The 22,848-nt window shown below is 41.2% G+C and overlaps 1 protein-coding gene across 2 annotated transcripts in view; it reads left to right on the plus strand.

The window, feature by feature from the left end:
- Positions 1 to 2,353: 2,353 nt before the first annotated feature.
- The window catches only part of LOC148030420 (surfeit locus protein 1-like), a 32,804-nt gene continuing 12,309 nt past the window's right edge, over positions 2,354 to 22,848 (plus strand). Inside the window, exon 1 of one of the 2 annotated variants that reach the window (XM_087686737.1) lies at positions 2,354 to 2,575. In XM_087686737.1, coding sequence (XP_087542863.1) covers positions 2,425 to 2,575 — 151 coding nt within the window. In that variant the 5' untranslated portion in view covers positions 2,354 to 2,424. The remainder of the gene's footprint in view (positions 2,576 to 22,848) is intronic. The other variant, XM_087686738.1, reaches the window with a different exon arrangement.

The following is a 22,848-nucleotide window of genomic DNA, read 5'->3' on the forward strand; positions in this document are numbered from 1 at the left end:
TTATACTTCATGGTTTAGAGCTTAGTGGGTTTAAGTAATTTTATAAAAAGATTGTAATAGTTGTATCTAATGATTGTAAAACTAATCAATGCAATATTTGAATGACCTTATATACTAATTAAGAATTTGTAATGTTTAATCAATTTGGAAATGAAACCTAGAGTTTTGAATGGTTTGAGGAGTTATCCAAGCATTTTTCACTATTGTTGATGATCCCAAAGTTTGTATCCAACTATGTGGATCCATATCTATATTTATTTCAATATCCTTGACCTCTTTTGTTGATCTCCTTGGCCTTTCTTATGTTTGTTTCTCTTGATCTCCTTGCTTGCTTGTGTTTTCTTAGCTTGATCTCCTTAGTATGTTTGTTTCTCTTGATCTCCTTGCTTGCTTTTGTTTTCTTAGCTTGATCTCCTTGGTATGGTTTGATTGTATTCATCCTTGTTGTTGTCAAGGATTAAACCCATGATAGATTATTAGTTTTTTATTTTTTTGAAGATAGAACATGTGTGGGGGAAGGGGCTCTTAGTGAGCACTATAAAGCCTTGTTTGGCAAAAAATGAGTGCTTAAGGATAAAGATCTATTGGGTAATGAGCCATTTCCAAAAAAAGAGTAGCCTTAGTTAAAGGTCTATGGTCTTTGATAGTAGTGGATGAAGACCTTAAGGCCTTCCTTGTGGATTAAAGTAATCAATAATTAGATAAAATAATGAATCTTTTAAACATTCTAAAAGAGGAAAAGTTAAATAAAAATTACCTATAAATGTGGCCGTCAAAGTGGAGACATGCCTATGGCTAGCCATTCAATATGTGCCAATCTTGGAAGAGGGCAGTGATGATGGCTAGCCCACAGCCTACTAGAAAAATTAAAAGACTTTAAAAAAACAATTATTAAGAATAATAATATAGTGGCCCAGAATTAGATGGTTCCTAGTTGTGATGATGAGTGTGCATTGAAACTTAGGATATAAATGGTGATGGAGGGAAGAAGATGGGGAGGAGCGTGATGTAGATGGTGCCCTTTCTCCTATTTTGGTACAAGCTAATTTTTGGGTAACCATGGAAAAGATAGTTCCCTCCTCCCCTTTGATTGGTGACACACCTCCTATAGGTTTGTTCGCTTGTTTGTTAAGAAGACAAGCCACATCCATAGTTTAGGTTGCACTAAGATGAGTATGGTAGGGGTGAGAAGAACAATTATGGTGCCTTTTGATCTCCTTTTAGATGCCGTGAGCAGAAGTGTAAATTTTGATGCCTCCCTCATGATGAAGATGAGATGGAGCTCAACTTATACATTGATTAAGCGAATAAAAAACAAACTACCTATGGTATTCAACGAATTTTATCTACTATGGCTACACATTGAAAAGAGAAGATTGAGATCTATTGAATGCCATCTAAAAAATTGAATTGATTTTAAGGTAATATGGGCTTTTTCAAACAATCTATAAGATTAATGAGAAAGCATTTTGTTTAGGTATTTCACCATATTGGCAAGTATATAACTTGTTTTATACTAGTTTATCGAAACCTTCTAAAGGGACTACTATCTATACTAGTCATGAATATCATAGGGTACTTAGTTAAATATAAGAATCATTCTATTTGACAATCCCCAATGGATTTAGAAGATATGATGTGCCTCTTTGACATATGATTAATCACCTAATATGAGAATGTCCTTCACAAACACATTAAATTCTACCTCAAACATAGATTCACCATGAGGCAGTGTTTGGAAGATCCACTTATCCTTATTTTCATGGTCACTATAGATTCGTGGAATATAATCTCATGATGCATTAAGATTTTTAGTTTTTGTATTTAAATAAGCAAAATTTTAGGTAACAATCACCATATTTGAGCACCTTTATATTAAAAAAATAAAATAATAGAATTTCTTATTTAAATTTGTAAAATGCCATTGTTTTCTTTGCAAGTCCAATCACCAATTTGCCCTAAATAAGTTGGATTTTTGCAAATGAGAAATGTCAATTTTGTAAATAAAAAAGCATAATTTGTTAGGTTGGTGACATTTATATCATCTTATAAAAGACTAGTGTCTACGAAAAACGTTTTTGGTTAGCAGGTACAGAAACCTCTAACTCAAAATTTCAAAGAGGTTATTAAATCAAATTGCGCATTTTTATTATTTTTATAATTATTAAAAAATTCTTTATTTTTTTGGAAATTTTTTACAATTCACTTTATGTGAAACCTCGATTTTTCGTGAGTACAGTGAAAGTGAGAGGGGCAAGCCAAAATCCAGTGAAACCCCAAAACCACCTAAAACGAGCTGTTGGTTTTACGGGTTAACGGACGTGGATCTTTGGCTCTTCTTCTACTTATCTAGTCACTGTCAAAATTTACAAATCGTAGGTATAGAAGACGGTCGACCATCTTTGCAATTTTGGCTCCCGTGACATGCTCTCCGCGACGAGAATCGTGGCCCGCTCGCGCAGTCGAGGCTCGCCTCCATGGCTGGCTCAGCGGCGTATGCTCGCCTCTCCTTCCACTGCTCGCCTTTCCAATGGACCCGAAGCTGGAGCTTCCCTGGAGTCATCAAGCTTCTCAAGTAAACAAATCTGACAAAACTATGACATTCTGTGCTTCAATTCACGTTTCTTTACTTCCGTCTGTAACTGCCATTGACCAGGGGTCACCTTGTTTAGTGGTTGCACGATTACTGCTCGTCGTGTGATGCCAGTGGCATACATAACTTTAGCTGATGCTTTGGCTGTAGCATTAGCAGAATACGGGGTTTACCCTGTCGTTTGGGTATGATACATGAGGACTTTGTGCTTGTTTTGGTAGATTGCAGAATGCTATAAGCGGTGTGACTATTGCTTCTGCACTTTGTGTTAGGTTAGGGTTCTACAGCACATTCACACTCACACACATACCCACAGTGAAGGCAATGCTGAAAGGTCACATCCACTATGTGAGAATGAATGAAAGTGCAATCCGTAAGGTACTAAGTACCACACCCACTAATGGGTATTTGCACGGGAAAAAACCCTTCTTTAGCTAGAAGGTAAAAAATGCCCATGAGATAAGGGAGTGTTCACACCGGAACATAGGAGAAACATGATAAGTATAACAAACCCCCCTTGAGTGAATGACGTGAACCAATATGGGAATGGGCAAATCAATCCCCAAGCGCTATCTAGCCAAGAGTCTTATGAAAGGCTTTGAATTTCTCTTTGGAGAGAGCTTTTGTAAATAGACTGCCAAGTTGTCATGTATAGGGATATAAACCAAGTCAATCTCCCTTGCATGGAGCCTTTCTCTGACATAATTAAAATGCACCTTAATGTGCTTTGTGTGAGCATGAAAAATTGGATTTCTCCCAACTGGTATGGCACTCTGATTGTCAGTGTAGATAGAAGTGGGTGACTATTGTCCTGTACTAAGATCAACCAAAAGGTGTCTAAGCTATACATATTCCAATGTAATCGTAAATGTTGCCTTATATCCAGCTTCATAGTTGGATGTGGCCATTGCAGATTGTTTCTTGCTCAGTCAAGAAATGCATGAATTACCAAGCATGAAACTATTGCCAATAGTGAACACTCTCATGTCAAAACAACTAGCCCAATCACTGTTTGTAAATGCTTGCAAACAAAGAATAGTTCCTTTAGGATAAAAAATGCCCAATGTTTGAGTGTTTTTGAGATAACGAAAGACACGTTTAACTGCTTATAAATGTGTAGCACCAGGGCTATGCATTAAGTGTGCCAACTGAGAGATTCCAAAGTGAATATCCGACAGTGTATTACACAAATATAATAAATAGCCGACAACTTGTTGATAAAGAAAAGCATCAAAAGGTTCTCTTGCATCCTCAAGTGTAAACCTATGGCTTCTGCTGTCACAGTAAACTGTATGCTAAGATAGAGTGCAAGTGGCCAACATCTGTTACATCAAAAGCATGCTGTAATTTAGCTTTCAAAGTTGAAATATATGTCTCATGAGCTCCATTCAATAGTCTGTCATCCACATAAATAATGAGAATTAAGAGGCTATCCTCATCCTTGTGGACATAAAGTGTGTCCTCAATGTGTGAAGTAGTGAAGCCAAGAGCAATTAAGTATGGATGTATCTTCTCATATCATGTCCTAGGTGCCTACTTTGAATCATAGAGGGCCTTATGTAAACGACACACTTTGCTTTCTAACCATTTTTTAACAAAGCCAGGAGATTGAGTGACATAAACCTCCTCATGAATATCACCATTTAAAAAAGTAGTCTTTATATCCAAGTGATGCACATGCTAATCATAATGAGCAGCCAAAGCAATGACATTGCGAATGGTGGTCACATGTGAAGTGAGTGCAAATGTCTCATCATAGTCATGTTAGCAGATTAGTCAGCTCATGGTTGAGTCTAGACTTGTGGTTCAGCAAGCTGGGCACAGAGACATTTTAGGCATTTTATTTTCCATTGTTTATTGTGGATTGGCATTATTTGCAGCTAGTCGGCCAGCATTTTAATGCTGGCCGACTTGTCATGTCATATTTTAGGCATTTATTTTGGCTTATTTATTGTTAGCCTCCCTTCTCCACATTCATTCATCACTTGACAGTTTCTTGGAGAGGGAGCAGGTGCCAGTGCCTCCACATCCGGTGACTCACATTGCTTCTGCACTGTTTCATGTCTTGGTATATGGATTCCATTTCCCGAGCATACATCTGAGTTCTCATCTGTATTGTGTTCTTTCTTTCCCTTTCTCTTTTGTCTTGTGTTTCAGCAGTTTATTACAGCTTATGTTTACGCTTCCATTGCTGCACCACTTCTGACATGGTATCAGATTTCAGGATTTGTGCTACTGCTATGTTTTATTACTGATTTAAGGACTGTTTTCACCCTTGCTGATCAGGCGGCTGTTGCTCCATATAGGCGACCTGGTTGACCTGCGTTTTCTGCAGATTTGCCGTCCTCTGTTGTCCAACATCTCCTGCTGCATGTGTTTTCATCATCAGACTGCTGGCGACAGTACCCTACACCTGTTTATGCAGTGTGCAGTCTGCATTTTGCTGTTTTCAGCACTATTTTGGGCTGGGCGACTGGTAGAACAGGCCGTTTTTGCTGTTTTTGGCAGTTTTGAACTGATTTTTTGACTTTGTGTAGCAAATTTTGGCTTCTTTTGATCAAATTTTGGGTTATACTGTATGTGAACTCTTGCTTTTTGCAGTCTGTGCTCGTAGTTTGGCTGTGTTCCCTCTCCAAATACCTTCTTTTCTCTACTTCTGTTCTACATCCTCTCCAGATGGTTCCTCCATGCACATCCACTGATGATACGCTACATGGAGATTCTAGTGAGGCTTTTGCATCTTTAGAGAGGGCTTTGAAGACAAAGAAGTCAAAGGCCCAGTGTTACCACTGTGGCAAGAAAGGTCATTTAAGGAAGGACTTCAACGAGTTAGCGGCTTCTAGGAAGAAAAAGGAGCAGGAGACGAAGCGGGATGTCGTGACACGGGGTGGGGTGGGTCGAGCGCGGTTTTTGGAGGCGTGGCGGGGTGGTGTGGAGGGAGCGGGGTTTTTTGAGGTGGGGTGCTTGCCACCTAGTATGCTATAGATTGTGCAAATGAAGTGAAAATTGTCTTTGTTGTTGCCGATGAGTCCTTATCTGCCTCATATTCCGATTCCAATCCTTTGGCCAAGGCGAAGTCCAAGGTGCGGTAGGGATCCTCTTCTTCGGATCGTGGGAAGGGCTTAGTGGCCCCTTCCTCAGCTGCTTTCTAGTGGTGGTGATGAGGTCATCCCTCGCGGCTCTCCAATGCCAGAGGGAGTGTGAGAGGGTGGTGAGATGGGGCAGCCGCGCCTCATCTATATTTCTATACAGGTGCACAGGATCCAAAGAGAGACGCATCGACCGAAGTCTGGCAGGTACAAATCCTGGAGCTGGGATTGACATCCAGGTTCATGATGGGCTAGTTATTTGACAGAGAGCGAGTGGCTTTCGTTTGGAGCTCACATGAGGGGATACTTTGGCGGTCTAGCCAAAGAAGGGGAATTCATGGTCATTTATGCGCTGTGGCATTGATAATAGGATAGTCACATATGCTACATTAGAGGCATTGTTGACAAACATTGAGAGCTACTATGATCTTCTCTATCTTCAGGAGCTGGTACGATCGACATCAACATGGGTTCTCTTGGAGGCATCTTGGCAGTGGCTTGTGCACCCACTACTTGGGTATCCATGGTTCTACTATGATGGACATTGTTGTATGTACTATGATGGGACATTATCATTGTATATTGTATTGTATCAGATCACCCATGATCTGAGAGAGGGTGTTAGTAGATTAGTCAGCTCATGGTTGAGTTTGGACTTGTGGTTCAGCAGACTAGGCACAGAGACATTTTAGGCATTTTATTTGCCATTGTTTATTGTGGATTGGCATTATTTGTAGGACCTGTCATGTCATATTTTAGGCATTTATTTTGGCCTATTTATTGTCAGCCTCCCTCCTCCACATTCATTCATCACTTGATAGTTTCTTGGAGAGGGAGTAGATGCCAGTGCCTCCATAGTCGGTGACTCACATTGCTTCTGTACTGTCTCATGTCTTGGTATATGGATTCCGTTTCCCGAGCATACATCTGAGTTCTCATTTGTATTGTGTTCTTTTTTTCCCTTTCTCTTTTTTCTTGTGTTTCAGCAGTTTATTACAGCTTATGTTTACGCTTCCATTGCTAGCACCACTTCTGACAAGTCAATCCCATGCTGTTGGGCATACCCTTTCGCAACAAGACGTGCCTTGTAGCGATCAATGCTACCATCAGATTTGTGTTTTAATTTGTAAACTTACTACTTGCTAGCAGGCAAGTCACATAACTCCCATGTGCCATTTTTATCGATAGAGTTAAACTCATATTGCATAGTTGCTATGCAATGTTCGTTTTGTAAGGCATTATGTAAAGAAACATGTTCTTAATTGCATGCAATAACTACAAGTGCATGCGCAACCAAGTTACCTTGTGTATGACGAGTGATTGCTCTAGCTCTATTGGGAAGAGGAACAGGTTGTTTGCTGTCCCGTAATGTATCTAACAGTCATCTAGGGACTGTTTTAGCTTCCTAAATAGCAGCCCTCTTATTGGTCACTTCATACTCAGCAATGCCTTGATCAATGGGTTGAAAAGTAGGCTGCTGTTCAGCATGTGTTTGCTGCTGATTTTGTTTTTGTAACCCCTCAATAGATTGCTGAAATTGACTAAAATCAGGTCTATTTTGTTGAAATAAAGACAGCAAACTATCAAACATGTCCATAGTGTCAGAAGTGGTGTAGCAATGGAAGCATAGACAAGTGCTGAAATAAATAGTTGAACACAAGATAGAAGAGAAAGAAAACAAAAGAACATTGCAAAAGAAGAGAATTCGGAGATATGCTTGGGAAATGGAATCCACATACCAAATACGAGAATGATACATATAACAATGAGTCTTTTGCTCCAAGGCATTGTCACTGGCTCCCTCTCTCCATAGAACGTGTAGGTGATGGTATAATTGAATGAGAAGAGAGCCGGGTATATAAAGAAGAAAGTAATGTCAAAATAGTGATAGGTCGGCCATCATAAAATGCCGCGAATAAGCATCGTAATAACCATAATAAAATGCCTAAATAACCTAGCCATGCCCAGACTCACACATAAGCTGTTTGGATTGCTAACATCCTCTCTCAGATGATGGGTGATTTGATACAATGTAATGATACTATGATAAAGGCTAATCATAGTCCATATAACAAAGAACCTCCAAAGTAGAAACATGGATACCCAAGCAATGGGTGATCAAGCCACCACCAAGGTGTCTCGGAGAGAATTGAATGTTGATGTTGATCGTACCAGCTCCTGAAAATAAGGAAGAGTCATACCAAATCTTTATGTTTGTCAACAATGTCTTGCAGTAGCATACAAGACCATCTTGCCAAAAATGCCTTTGAATATATGTGACCATGGATTCCCCGCCTTTGTCCAAGACCGTCAAAGTGTCCCATTTTTTGTTAAAGAAACAGCCCATCATGAACCTAGATATCAATCTCAGCACCAAGGTTTGTACCTACAAGACTTTGATCAATGTGTTAGGGATGCTCCTGTTGGAAACCTATGCACCTGTACACTTGTATAGATGAGATTCATTGACCCTATCTCACCATCCTCTCACACTCCCTCTTTGGCATTGGAGAGTCGTGAGGGATGGCCGCATCACCTAGAGTAGAAAGCAATAGAGGAAGTGGTAGTCAAGCCCTTTTCTCCATATGAAGAAGTGGATTTCTTTTGTATCTTTGACTTCTTTTTGGTCGGAGAATTGGAGTTGGAGTTTGAGGAAGAGGATGACTTGTTGGAGGAGTTCGTATCCTGCTTCTTTTGCTTCTCCTTCTTCTTGTGTGAGGTTAACTCCTTACAGTTATTCTACAAGTGTCCCTTCTTACCATAGTGATAACATTGAGCCTTCGACTTCTTCTTCCAGTCACTCCTTTATGAAGCTGTAAAGGTCTCATTGGAACCTTCATAATGAGACGAAAGTCTCCCTTGTAAATGCAAAGATGCCTCATGCTTAAGCAACATCGAGGACATATATGTGAAGCTTGTAGCTATAGATGATGTTTGGCCCTCAAAGCATTTGCCACTCCATCTAACTCTGGGGGAAGCTTGTAGAGTATTGTTCCCACGAGATATGCCTTTGGAAGGACAGACTACATGTGTCAAAGTTGGTCCTGTACCTGTGTAACACAGAGCAAAAATGACTGAACAGTGTCCGTAGACTCAAACTTCGTTTGTTGAAGTTGTCCATAAAGGGTCACGGCACGCATGGGGAAAGGTGCCTTGTACAACATATGAAGCTTCGACCATATTTTTGGGGATGTCCTACAGGAGGTAACCACTAGTAGAATTTCTTTAGAAATACACCGAAGCAGTGTAGAATACGCCCGTGCATCGTTTGAATCCCATGTGAGCACAACTTCCTCATGGTTGTTCTCATCAAAATCTTCGAGAAGAGGAAAAGGACATTGAGGCCAAGGAAAAGATCCACATACAATGTACCGAATCCGCTTCTGCACAAACTAGGCTTTCATCACAACACTACATGTAAGATAGTGAGGTCCATGTACCTTGTCATATATTGTAGATGATTACAACAGGATGACATGGGCCTATTTCTTGAAGCTAAAGTCGAAGGCGTTCTCCCACTTCAAGGATTGGTTGCTTTTTGAGGAGAACCAGTCGGGGCGAAAGCTAAAGATCTTATGATTGGATAAGGGCGGAGAATTTGTTTCTAATGAGTTTACTCAGTTTTGTGCAGATCGTGGCATACACTAGGAGTTTGCCAATACAAACACCTCTCAGGAGAATGGCATTTTGGAGTGAAAGAATCGCAGTGTGATCAAGATGGCCCGTACCACCATGGAGTGTCGTCAAACACCTCAGTGTCTATGAGCTGAGGCTGTGGCTACTTTAGTTCACATCCTTAATTGTTCCCATACTTCTGCTGTTGTTGGTATGACTCCTTTTGGGGCGTACTTTGGATCAAAAGCCCGACGCTTCTTATTTTAGGGTTTTTTGGGTGTGCTGCGTATGTTCACATCTCGAAGACACAACGTGACAAATTTGAAGCGACTTCCGAAAGCCAGGTGTTTGTGGGCTATAGCTTGCAATCTCAAGGCTACTGATTGTATGATCTTGTTAAGCGGGATGTCTACACGAGCCATGATGTTCGGTTCGTGGAGATTCCAACCCCAGAGGTGGGGTGAGGATTACCTTGTACTTGGAGATCCCGGTGATAGCTGGATCCCAGCGACTGTTCCTCTCGATCCTGTGTCTCTTGAGGACTCTTCTTTAGATGAGGAGCTTACTTTCTAGCCACCGGATTCATCGATTGGTCCTCCATTGATGGTGGACCTTCTAGAAACTTTAGCAGATGGTGAGCATCGAGGCGAGATTCGGTCTTCTCCTTGTTGGGCCTGTGACATGCTCTGAGATTCAGGGATCGAGGGGGTCCCTGAGGAGTGGCAATTGCAAGATGGACCGCGAAGGGCACGGCGGCACCAGGCACATACTATGGAGCTTCTTTGCTCTAACTACTGTTTGATGTCCTGTGTTATGCAGGATAGAGAGCCTACATCAGTGAAGGAGGCTTTACAGTGTGATCATTGGCAGTAAGCGACGAGAGCCGAGTTAGAGGCTATTGAGCGGAATGGCACTTGGTACCTTGTGTCTCGTTCCTCTCATAAAAAGGTAATTGGTGTCAAATGGGTCTTCAAGACCAAGTACCATAGTGATGGCTCTTTGGATAAGCACAAGGCTCGCCTTGTTGCTAAAGGTTTTGCATAGCGCCCAGGTGTAGATTTCCATGATACCTTTGCTCTCCTACTGCTTGTATGGCGACTATTCATGCTATTCTTGCCTTGGCTAGTCATAGGAGATGGCATGTTTTTTAGTTGGATGTGAAGTCGGCCTTCTTGAATGGAGCCTCCTTGCTTTGGTTCCTCAGAGGGGAAGGTTTACAGGTTGAAGAAGGCCTTGTATGGCCTGAAGCAGCCGCGTGCTTGGAACGAGAATATTGATTCGTTTCTCCAGGCCAAGTTGGGATATCAGCGCTCTAGGGGTCAATCCGCAGCTTTATGTGCACACTTTCGAGGGTAGTCGTGTGTTGTTTGTTTTGTATGTTGATGACTTGATTGTTACAGGTGATCATGTCCAGAAGGTCGAAGAGACGAAGGCAGCCCTACATCAGGAGTTCGAGATGACGGATTCAGGACTCGTCAATTTCTTTTTGGGCCACGAGATTTCATTGGAAGTGATGTGATATATGTCTTCGGTCTTGGCTTTTACATCTTGTTGGCGAGCAAGAATTGTAGCCTAGGTTTATTAGTTGGGATTAATGTTGACTCTTTTAGGATTTGTAATGGCTAAATGAAAGCCGTGGTGTGCTAAGGTTCCAAGGAGCATGGCATCTACAAGTTGAAGAATGCACTAGCTTTTTCTTATTATCTCCTTTCTTTTTTAGTCCCAGACCCTTATTGTTTCGGTGAGTTAAACACCATGTGTATCTTGCATTGAAGGAAGTTGTAGTGAAATTTCATCCCCAACAAAGTGTCTTGGAAGGGCAAGAGTCCAATGAAGATATATACATAGAGGAGAAGGAAACACCGATTCCATACGATTCTTCAATCCAATACATTGAATTTTTCGGGATCCTGTAGCTACTTTCTATTGTTGAAGAATGCACCCTCAACCATGAGTACCTTCAAAAGGTGGCTTGTGACAAGATGGTTTGTAGCTTATTGTTTCGGTGAGTTAAACACCATGTGTATCTTGCATTGAAGGAAGTTGTAGTGAAATTTCATCCCCAACAAAGTGTCTTGGAAGGGCAAGAGTCCAATGAAGATATATACATAGAGGAGAAGGAAACACCGATTCCATACGATTCTTCAATCCAATACATTGAATTTTTCGGGATCCTGTAGCTACTTTCTATTGTTTGAGGGCTTGTCTCGTCCAACCACAATTTCTGTGGGTGTTTCTCTTGCAGGATATAGAAGATATCTTATCACCAGTTCTTTGTTGACTTAGAGGATGAGGCCTCTCTATTCCTTCCTTTAAGAGACTGAGAGATTTTTGTGCTAGTTCATGCAACGCACAGAGGTCACCTAGCTTGTTTGTTTTGGAACCCTTTCCTCCTTGTTTTCTTTATGTTTTACAAAAGGCTTGTTTTGCTGGCCTTCATATGCCATTCATGGCACCCTCTATATAGGTGCCCGTTCTCCCTTTTTTACCCAAAGAGGACAGGCTTAATGGTTCAAACTACTCACTCTAGTTGTGTAAGGTGGAGGGATCCTTGATACCTTCGATCTTTGCGAGTTTGTTACCCACCCTATTTCCCGTCTAGTGGAGGATCCCATGGTTGGAACATCGATGGATTGTGTGGCCTCATGGGATCGGCTCAACTCTAGAGCTCAATCCTTCCTCTTTATTAGCTTACAGGATTTTATCCTAGTGCATGTGCACGGGTTGCAAAAAGCAGTGGAAGTGTGGACTATTGGGTGTAAATTCCCTTTATCTTTGTGTATAAAGTTATACGGGTGTGAACACACCCTTATTGTATTCTAACATATGAATACATTCTTTATTCTTTGTGTACCATCACAGTTTGGTACACTTCTCTCTCAACGTTGACTGTCTCTCACTCTAAACATTGCTGCTCTTGCTTCTATCTCACACTTCCATTGTGCATTCTTCCCTTCAAACTGGTATCGGTGGCTGAAATATATTCATCCTTTGTAGTACTCAATGCCATAATTTTCTGCAACCTTGAACACCAAGAGATAGCCCCACCAACCAAAGTAAAGACAAACCCACTGGTAGATTTCCTAGTGTCGATCTCTTGCCATGTTTGAATCACAGAATCCCTACAACTCTAGTGTACCCTTTCCATAGCATATACACTTCTCTTGTGTACCTTTCAAGTATTTGACGATACATTTCACTCCTTCCCAATGTGACTTGCCAGGGTTAGACATGGAATCTACTAACAACTCCCACTACATGAGCAATGCCAGGGTGAGTTGCAACCATAGCATATATCAAAGATCCACAAGTTGATGCATAGGTTATGCCCTTCATAGCACTAGCAGTTGCATCATCCTTTGGGCAATCAACTTTGCTAAGTTTGTATGTGGTGGTAAAGGCACACCAAGAGGCTTAGCATCAACCATATTAAATTTGTCAAGTACTTTGCTAATGTACTTGTCCTGTGAGAGAAACAACAAATGCTGCCCTCTATCTCTTTTAATGCACATGCCCAAAATGTGTTCAGTTGCCCCTAAATCTTTCATTGAGAAGGCTGAACTCAGCTGCCTTTTAAGAGCATTCAAAGTACTCTTATGCTTTCCTGCAATCGGCATGTCATCCACATATAAGACTGGCACAATAAGACTTCCATCATTATCCTTTTTAGTGTATAAGCGGTGATTTGCATGAATGCGTTTAAACCCATGGCCAAGTATGAAGGTATCAAACTTCTTGTATCACTGTCTAGGGGCTTGTTTCAGCCTATATAAGCTGCGTTTCATTTCACAAACCAAATGCTCTTTCCTTGGAATAGCAAAATCTTCGGGCGGTTTCATGTACAGTTTCATCTAGGTCACCATGAAGAAAAACAGTCTTCATATCCATGTGATCCAACTCTAAATCCAAGGATGTAGTGAGAGCAAACAAAACATGGAGCAAAACCTTTGGGCTGTTTCATGTACAACTCTTCATCTAGGTCACCATGAACTTTGAAGAAAAGCAATCTTCATATCCATCTGATCCAACTCTAAATCCAAGGATGTAGTGAGAGCAAACAAAACACGGAGCGTACTCATCTTCACCACTGGTGAAAAGACCCCCCTGGAAGTCTATGCCTTCCTTCTATGTATAGCCCTTAGCAACCAACCATGTCTTGTCCTTGGGCTTCCCATCAATACATTTCACCTCGTAAACCCATTTGTTAGGGATAGCTTTCCTATCCTTGGGCAAAGGTACAAGCTCCCATGTGTTATTTGCATACAAAGACTTCATCTCTTCCTGCATAGCGAGCTCCCACTTTCTCTTGTTTTCACATGATTGTGTCTCTTTGAATGTCAGAGGCTCACCTTCATCGGTCAACAAAATGCAATCCAAAGATGACTGAAACCTCTGTGGCTGCCTTTTGACATGTGTAGACCTTCTGAACCAATGATCTGTATTGTTAGGCAATGGGCCTACATCCTTAGGTATGTGCACACCATCACTTGGTGGTTGATTTTCAGCATTTCCTTGCTGCTGTAACCTGTTTTCAGCATGTTCTTCTTGCTGTCCTATTCCATCGTGTGCATCTATTTGTTGTCCATTATCTTTTGGCTGTAGCACAATGGGTTGCTGCTCATTTTCAGCATCAAAAGGAATAGAATCTTCAGATAATGGCTGCTGAATGGCTGGCTGTTCATACTGAAATTTGACCTTCTTTTTGTCAAGGCCACCCTGTGTAGCATGTTTCAGCAACTTTCCCTCATTAAATACTACATCTCGATTACGTACTATCTTCTTGTCTCGAGGAAGTCGAACTTTATAACCCATCTCTCCCTCATCTCGATATCCCATGAAGATGCCCTTGATGCATTTTATGCCTAGTTTGGTCCTTCGATCTACAGGTATATGCACAAAGGCATCACAACCAAAGACACGCAAATGGTCATATGACGCAGGTTTGCCAGATCAAAACTCTTCAGGAATGCCATTTTCCAATGCATGATTTGGAGAGTGATTGCATACATGAACTACAATTTTAAGAGTCTCTTCCCTGAACTACTGCGAGAGATTGGCTGTGGACAGCATGCATTTGACTCTCACAAAGTGTGCGATTATATCTTTCAGCCACGCCATTTGATGCCGGATTATAAGGGGCTCTCAGCTCTCTCTTAATGCCATGTATCTCACAAAACTTTTTGAACTCATTAGAAACATACTCTTTCCTATTAACCGTTCTTATAGCTTTTAACTTAAGCCCTTTCTGTATAGTAACAAAAGCATGAAACCTTTCAAAAGTATAAAAAACTTCCTTTTTGCTCTTTAACACATACACCCATGACTTTTTGCTGAAATCATCAATAAAAGTGACAAAGTACCGTACACCCCTATATGAATTAACAGGCATAGTGCACTCGTCAAAGTGTACTAAATGAAGAGAATTGGACTTCCTAATGACACTAGAGTAATAAGGAGACTTCACATGTTTCCATATATGCAATCATTATAAAATTCGAGACCAGAGCCTTTTACATCAAATCTCCCTAAAGAGGAGAGAACTTAAAGGCCTTTTTAGCTCATATGGCCGTCTTTTGTGCCAAAGTTCCATTTGTGAATGAACTTTAGCCAAAGCAAAGAACTTGCCAGGTTATGCTTTACAGTGCAAATAATATAAAGTCTCCCTTTTGTTGCCTTTAACAATCAGCATAGAGCCTTGTGGACCTTCCAAGATCCACCACCAAAGGTTGTAAAATACCCTCTTGCATCAAGTTGCCCAACTAGACTTTTCTTTATACCAGGTACATATTTGACATCCTGTAAAATCAACTCTGGGCTGTTTTCAAGGACCAAGTGAATGGTACCTACACCCTCTATCTCACATGCATAGTTGTTACCCAAGTAAACCTTACCTAGGCAACCTGTAGTGTATGTAGAAAATGACTCCAAACAGGAAGTAACATGAAAAGAGGCACCGCCGTCCACTATCCAAGATTGGGACAGCTCATCATGTGTTGAAAGTAAGGCATCAATCACTTCCTTTTTAGTGATGTGCATATCACTTGTTGCTGCCATAACATCTACCTCATTGCATGAGGCTGCAACAAGTACCTCTTCAACGTCAGGAAGTTCTTCAATGATCACACTAGATGCAACATTTGCCTTTGCAACTTCTTTTGAGGAAGTGTTGTCTTCATCTTTCTTGTCATCCTTTTTCTTTCCTTCCCGTTTCTTTCTTTCTTGCTCTTTCTTGTAGTACCGACAATCAGGCTTTTTATGCCCTTTATGCCCACACTGGTGGCAAATAACATCTTGCTGTTTGCCCTTGCTTTTACTCCTACTCTTGCCTTTATTTTTTGCATTACCCCTCTTCTCTGACTTGCCTTTAAGATGACAGGCTTAACCATTGTCTTCTCCACTAGACTTTCGTCTGATCTCCTCATTGAGGATAGAGCCCCTAACACCATCAAAGGTTAAGGCAATATTGTTGCTAAGTGAAACAACCAAAGCCTCCTAGTTATTAGGCAAAGTCATCAACAAGAAAATAGCCTTCAGGGATGCAAACTAGAGTCTTGCAATTGACTCAAAATCCTTGTGAAGGCACTCAAATGCTCAGATGCTGGCTTAGACTCATCTAACTCCATGTTCACAAGCTTGCGTATGCGATGCACTTGATTCACTGAAGTTATATTTTCATAAGTATCAATTAACTTTTTCCATATAGCATAAGCCGTATTAAGACACTTAATGTCTGTAAGTACATCATTAGATACAACCATTTCAATGTATGCAATTGCCTTGTTGAGTCCAGCCCAATCCTCATCTGTCATAGTTGCAAGCTGAGTTTCCAAGAGAGCATCATCACAGTCCTTGAGAAACAAAATGCCTTGTATCTTGTCCTTCCACAGATCAAAGCTAGTGCCATCAAACCTCTTGATTTCAACGAGGGATTTAGTGTCACTGTTGTTAGAAGCATTAGTTGCCATTTTTCAGCAATGCACCAAAAAACCAATGCTGTAATTTATGACAACAAGCAATAAGCTGAATATTCAGCTAACTTCAGTCCAAAATTTCAAGAAACAAGAGCAAGATTTAGTGTCACTGTATTATTGATAGTGTCTAAATACATGTACAATAGTCGATTAGGAGTTGCTATCTGGGCGGCATCCGCTTTGCTTTCTGCCAAGATTTTTTCTTTCTCCACCAAGGCGAGGCGCCGCGCCAGTGCCTTCACCCGTTTCTCATTCTGTGTGGCCCATTCCTCGGCCCTTTTGCTCATTTCTTCCATGCTCTCCCCCTACTTTTGTGCTAGGGTTACGAGCTTCTGCTCCTGGGCTCTGAGTTCTTTGCTCATATTCTCGTGTTCTTTCCTTCCGAGGTGTAGTTGATCGGTCATGGACTCGTCTCTTTTCACTGTTGCTCCCTCTCTTGTATTATCTCCTCTTCTTTGGTACTTAATTCCTCCATCATTTGCTCAATTCTTGATTTTCGTCCTCAAGCCGTTGTTTGTAGCTTTCTTCCATGTCTTCTTTTGCTTTCAATTCTTGCTTGAGGTCAAATATTTGCCATTGTTGCATGGCTATGATGCGGGTTTTCTCCAATTGGAAGGCAGCCACTGACTCTTTCTCTCCCACCAACTCAGCCCCGCCACTCTCTTTTCCTCCTTCGCCCTCTCCAATTGGGAGAGCAGCTCGACAACGTATTCGTCGTAACTCACTGGTGGCGTCATTGTTGCATGGGTGGGGGTGGTTGAGGCCTCCACACACGGACGCTTCTGGTCCTGATCCTACTCGTTTTTTCCATTCAATCTTTATGCCTTGCTCTATAATATTATTCTCTAACAGCTTCTCTAGCTCTAGCTACTATGGAGGGTTCACAGCCTGTAAATTTCAAAAACAAAAGAACTTTCTCTATAAGCAAAGATAATTGCTTTACACTATGTAGTTGATCAAACTTTATCTCAAGCTCTCTTTTTAGCTTTGGAGCTGTGAGGCCCTTTGCAAGTTTATGAATCCACTCTAGAAAAGTTCGCTTGGTTACTCTGTCTACATCCTCTATGAAATATTCCTCTTTTAGGGCTCCCTTGAAACCAACCCATGTATTATCATAATTTGTATAGATGGACTCTATGCAGCTGTAGATTTGATAAGAAACAACCTTGGTAAAATATCTCAGCATATTATCTACCCGTACATTGATTAGCTCTAGCTTTGCTGCATAGAAGCGAAGAAACCTGGAAATATTTCTACTGTCAAACTTTATCTTTGCAATCACTTCTTGTAGAGCCCTGGTAACAACCTCTTCATGTTTAATCAATTCATAAGTTCTCATGAAATCTTTGATATCTGTTGTTTTGACAACAACTTCGCCTTCAATTGGTTCTGCCATCTTGTAGACTTTGAGGTAGGCCTTTCATGTCACGTTCACCAAATGTCGGGGGTTGGAAAGGTCTAGGCTTTTCATGTCACTAAATGTCGGGGGTTGGAAAGGTCTAGGCCTAAATCTGTTGGGGATCAAACAAAAGAGAAGATAGATGAAAGAAAGAAATACTAGAACAAGAACTCTTGAATATATTGTAGAACACAAGAACTAGATAGACCCAACAAGCAATTGTATTACTCTTTTGTACAACTGCAATAAATCCCTTCAAGGTGAATATATTGCGCCTAGGACAATAGCTTAGGCAAACTCTGTCTAAAATGATAGCTTAGTACCACTCTTTCAGCCCGAAAGAAATTACAAAAACAAATATTAAGGAAAACTTTCAGTCCTCACCTATAGTAGTAGGTAATAAAATCTTTAGATTTGTTCCATAACCTCTTACATGTATGCCTCTCTAGGCTAAAGGCACTTGTGAAGAGGTAGAATTACTTGTCCTTTATCTCTATTAATCACAACAGTAAACCACTTGTTTATTTGCCAGGCTTGTAACAATGGCTTAGATATCTATTTATAACCATTTATAGCAGTTCAAGCCTGCTTTTCACTGTTGCTTTTCATGCATTGTGCCTTCCTAACTCTTGCTGTTTGCTTTTCCTGTTCATTTTTTCTGTGTGTGGCTGCAACTTGTTTCGACCATAACTTTTGCATATGAACTCAAAATATAGTCATTTGGGTACTCAAATTGAAGCGAACAAACCTAGTTGATTGGGCAACGCAAGTAAAATTGCGAAAATCCCCTCAGAATTGCTGAAAATGTTTTTTTTTTTTGGGTAAATGTCTCACTTTTTGATATTTTCTTGCTTGGAAGACTTACATCACTCAAAATAAGTCTTGGTACATTGGTAATGGCCTTTGATGCTTAATTTTGGTGACTTGTATGTCTAGCATGTGAATTGATACTTTATACCATATCATACACTGATTTACTCTTGATAGGTCACATAAATCATTGAATAACTCATCCCATAAGCACATACTGAAATCTTGTAGCATTAAAGAACCTATTTGTTTTTACACTTTTGATATGTAGTGTCTTGACACACCATGGGTTTTAGTGACGAAGAAAAAGGGTGAAGAAGTATAAGCGTGTGATGGTAAGAGAGTCACTGGTGGAAACAGCTCAAGATCCGCTTAGGGGTGCTTTGCATGATGGGTTGCATAGATGAATGCTACATAATGAGAGTGTGCATGCATCAGGTGCCAGTTGGGGACCCACTTGGATAGTGTCCCCTGTGGAAAAATTATTCACTTGCCCAAGTATACTTTTACAAAGATGATGATCATGAAATAAGAGTAGATACAATACGAAGGCATGCCGATGTTGAAGACAAATGTTGAAACCTATATAATATTGAGGATAGAAATTTCAAATCCCCTTTCAGCAATGGGTGTTGATGCTAAAGGAGAAAGAGGAACATGATGTCGGTCTATGTGGTCCTAAGAACATAGTAACGTGGAATAGGGATGAGGATGAGGTTGGGGATGGGGTGTTGAGAAACCACTTCTTTAGTTTACACACTTCATTTAGGGTTTTGCACTCATAGCCCCAAAAAGGGTTGGTGTCCATATTTTGGCTATTTTTTAAGTGGCCGTCTACTGCACTATCCTAGACAGCTTATGCCTATAAAAAGGTAGTCACTTCATTCATTCTTCACTCCTATCACATCTCTCTCTTCAGTCATTCTTCACCACCCCACCGCTCTTCAGCCATTCTTGACTCCTTTTCCTTCATCATCAAACACCCTTCCCTTCTCTCATCAGCCCCTTCCATTGCCCTCACACCCTTTCAGGAGGACATTGTAGTACGTGGCTCGAGGCTACTTTCATCCTTCTGCTTCAAGCGCGTTGTTCTAGCATCAGGCCTTGTGTTTGGAGCATCTTCCACTTGGTGTCACCATCATTTTCTTGGCATCAACACCCTTTTCCATCAGGCTCCACCTTTACTTGCGTTTTTCAGTGTGGAGATCTCCTTGCCTGGCATCATCATCTCCAACTTGGCATCAGCATCCTAGCCTTTGGCGACAGTCTACATTATCGAGCGTCAATGATTTCATCACTTGTCTATCACAGGGGTTGTTGGGACCTGCGTTTTTGCAGCCTGGCTTCTCTTCCATCACTTCGTGTCACTCGTCGTCTATCACAGGGGCTATTGGGACCTGCGTTTTTGCAGCATGGCCCCTCCTCCATCACCTGGTGTCACTCCTTTGTGGCAGGTGCTGCTGGGACCCACGTTTTTGCAGCCCGGCTCATCTTCCATCATTTGGCGTAATCATTATCCACATGGCGTCAGCATTTGGGTTGCTCTCCTTGCGTTTGACAACTTTGACATTCTAGGATTTGCGTTTTGCTGCCCAGGTCACTCCCCGGTATCAAAGAATAGCGGTTCGCTTTCTTGATAGTTGGTGATCATCTACCACATCTCCCACATCATCAAAGGACTGCGGTTCGCTCCCTTGATAGCTGTTCTTCACCTTCTAGTGATTACTTGGATAGCCTATTGCTCGAAGGGCTCCGTTTTGCTTCCTTCACTGTGCAGATTCCCACAGGTACTGTCGCTTGATTCAAACAAGACAGTGCAGTTATCTTCTGAGCTTCGGCTTTGTTGTATGAGCTTTTCTTCTCATAGCATGGTTCAGTGTATCATTGTCGTGTTCTTCTTATGTTTCTAAGTTTCTCTTCTCTCTCAGTGTTTTCCATACACACTCTATGTTACTCCCGCAAACCCTGCTGTCTCTTTGCACTGTCGCTTATTTTAATATGGTATTAGAGCATACTTGTTATTTTTGACATGGGGGATAGCCAAAAGTAGGGAATGGGGAACGGGGGTGGGATGGGGGAGGGGACGACATACATAAATAGCATTTATGTATGCATGTGATGTGGTGGGTGGGTGTGGGTGAATGTATACTACCAAATAACATATGCATGTGCATGCATGTATAAATGTATTTTCTATTTTAGAAAAACTATATGTATAACATGGGTTGATTTGATATGACTTCATACAAGAGTAAGCTGATTTTGTATGTGTGTGTAACAAAAGAAAAAGTCCTTAGAAGAAGTCTAAAGAACTCACCCACAAAAAAAGCCACAAAAAATCACCCCCCAAAAGAATCTCAAACCCAATCCAACTACGCAAAAAAAAAGGGGTTCTTTAATAGGGGATGTGACAAGGGGATGGGATTGGGGATGGTCAAGATAGGCAGATAGTTGTTGGGGATGGGGTAGGGGATGTCCCTTGTCCCGTTTTGGCGTCCCCTTTGGCACATCCATCCGGGATGGCCTTTTCGCATCCCGGGGGACTTGGGACAACCATTCCCTATTACTATGCCTAAGAACCATGATGAAGAATGAAGCTGATAGTAAAGGTGGACTTGATACCCCTTAGCAAGAATGGCCAAAGGAAAGTTACTTACTTGATATGTAGAATATACCTGTAGTCGATCTTAGGAGAGAACCCCTATGCTGTGACCAAGTGGCGCAGGCAAGCTTGAATCTCAACCTCTAGAGAGGGCTCCATGCTAGTCAAGAAGTGCCAAGATAGCAGTCTACCATGCAAATGGATTTAATGGATGAAGAAGTAAGACTTGACACTCCCCAATTAAAAGAGTAGTGGAAGAGCTAGTCACTAACGTGGTTGGGATATGTTTGTACTCGATCTTGGGAGATGGCTCCAATGTTGACCAAATGTCGTGGACATGCGTGAAACTCTATCTCGGGAGATGGCTCCTATGCTAGTCAAGAATGTGAAGGCACGACCACCAATCGTAGTAGTCGACTTGAATGGAAAAAAGTATACAAACTAGGAGTATAGTAAATGATGGTTAAATGACACATACCTCGACTAAAAGGAAAGAAAGATGAATGCCAAGAGAAAAAAGGATGTCTAAGACCCGATCATGAGAGAGAAGATACTATTTCTATCTCCATGCTGTCCATGCTAAGGGAGGCAATACTCACCAAGGCAAGAACTGAAAGACCAAACCTTCAGTCTAGGTAGGACCAATAACATACCTGCAATGTTACTCCCAAATAATACAATACCCAACATGAAAGAAACTTACATACTAGATGTTTCATATTGAGATGCTTTAATAAAAATGAGTAAGTGTTAGATGCAGTGGAAGAGAATGAAAGGTAGGTGATTGGGTATGCAACGGAAGACTTGAAAAAATTCTTATTTACAACTAAGCCTATGCTAGGTCTATAGTAGGATTCTAGAGAGTGAATGGAGAGGAATGTTAATGTGAAGTAAAAGTGGGAGGGGGAAGTGGAAAATGTGAAGGTGAATGAGAAGCACCAAACTCATGCTCAAATGAAATAGAGGATGAAGGATTACCTTGTGGAACATCTATGAACATAGAGTTTTCTTCTTATCCATATTGATACCGAACTAGGTCTCCTAGGTGATGTCTAGGCTGTCTCTGCATAAGTTTGCAAAAGAAAACACCGAGTATATGATCACAACTAAAACACAGAGAACTCAAGCACAAATGCAAACTGGAAAAACACAAACTTTAAGAAAGAGAACTTTGAAGTGAATGAACAAATGCTATAAATGAAGGAAAGAGTGCACAAGATGCTTAAGGGCACAGCTGTCCAACAGCCGATAGATCTCATGGGAGTGGGTTGAGGTAGTATAATGTTAATGTGATGTCATGTCCATTGGAGACGGATCCCAAATGCTGTAACCACGAGTTGGAGCTGAGACGAGGCTTGAAGTGGAAGGGCAGCAGGCTGGATACCAAAGCGTAACAATCTCAGGGGTAGAAATTGGTCATCAGCAGCTGGAGTTAGTAGGTGGCAGCACTGGAAAGGGCGTGAGGAGCTGTTGATGGCATGGCAGCAGTTGTGATGGATTGGGCAGCCATTGGAGGGAGAGCTGATGGCTGAAACTTGCAAGACAAGGGATGAGACTGAGTGGTGGGTAGCTTGTCAATTCATAGATGAGTGGATCCTCCCAAATTAGGGTTTTGGCTTATGGGACATGGATACTCTCTAGGACTGCACAATGTTTAATGAAACTTTTTTTAATTAACATGTGCTGGGGCTGTTTTAGAGAGCTAATCAATTTGTAATGCATTTTTTAGCTCAACAAGCTGGCCTATTGTCCTATGAAGGACAATGATG

This window comes from Lygodium microphyllum, chromosome 10, assembly GCF_053477565.2.
Source record: "Lygodium microphyllum isolate KBCC chromosome 10, Lygodium_microphyllum_v1.1.10, whole genome shotgun sequence".
Taxonomy (NCBI): domain Eukaryota; kingdom Viridiplantae; phylum Streptophyta; class Polypodiopsida; order Schizaeales; family Lygodiaceae; genus Lygodium; species Lygodium microphyllum.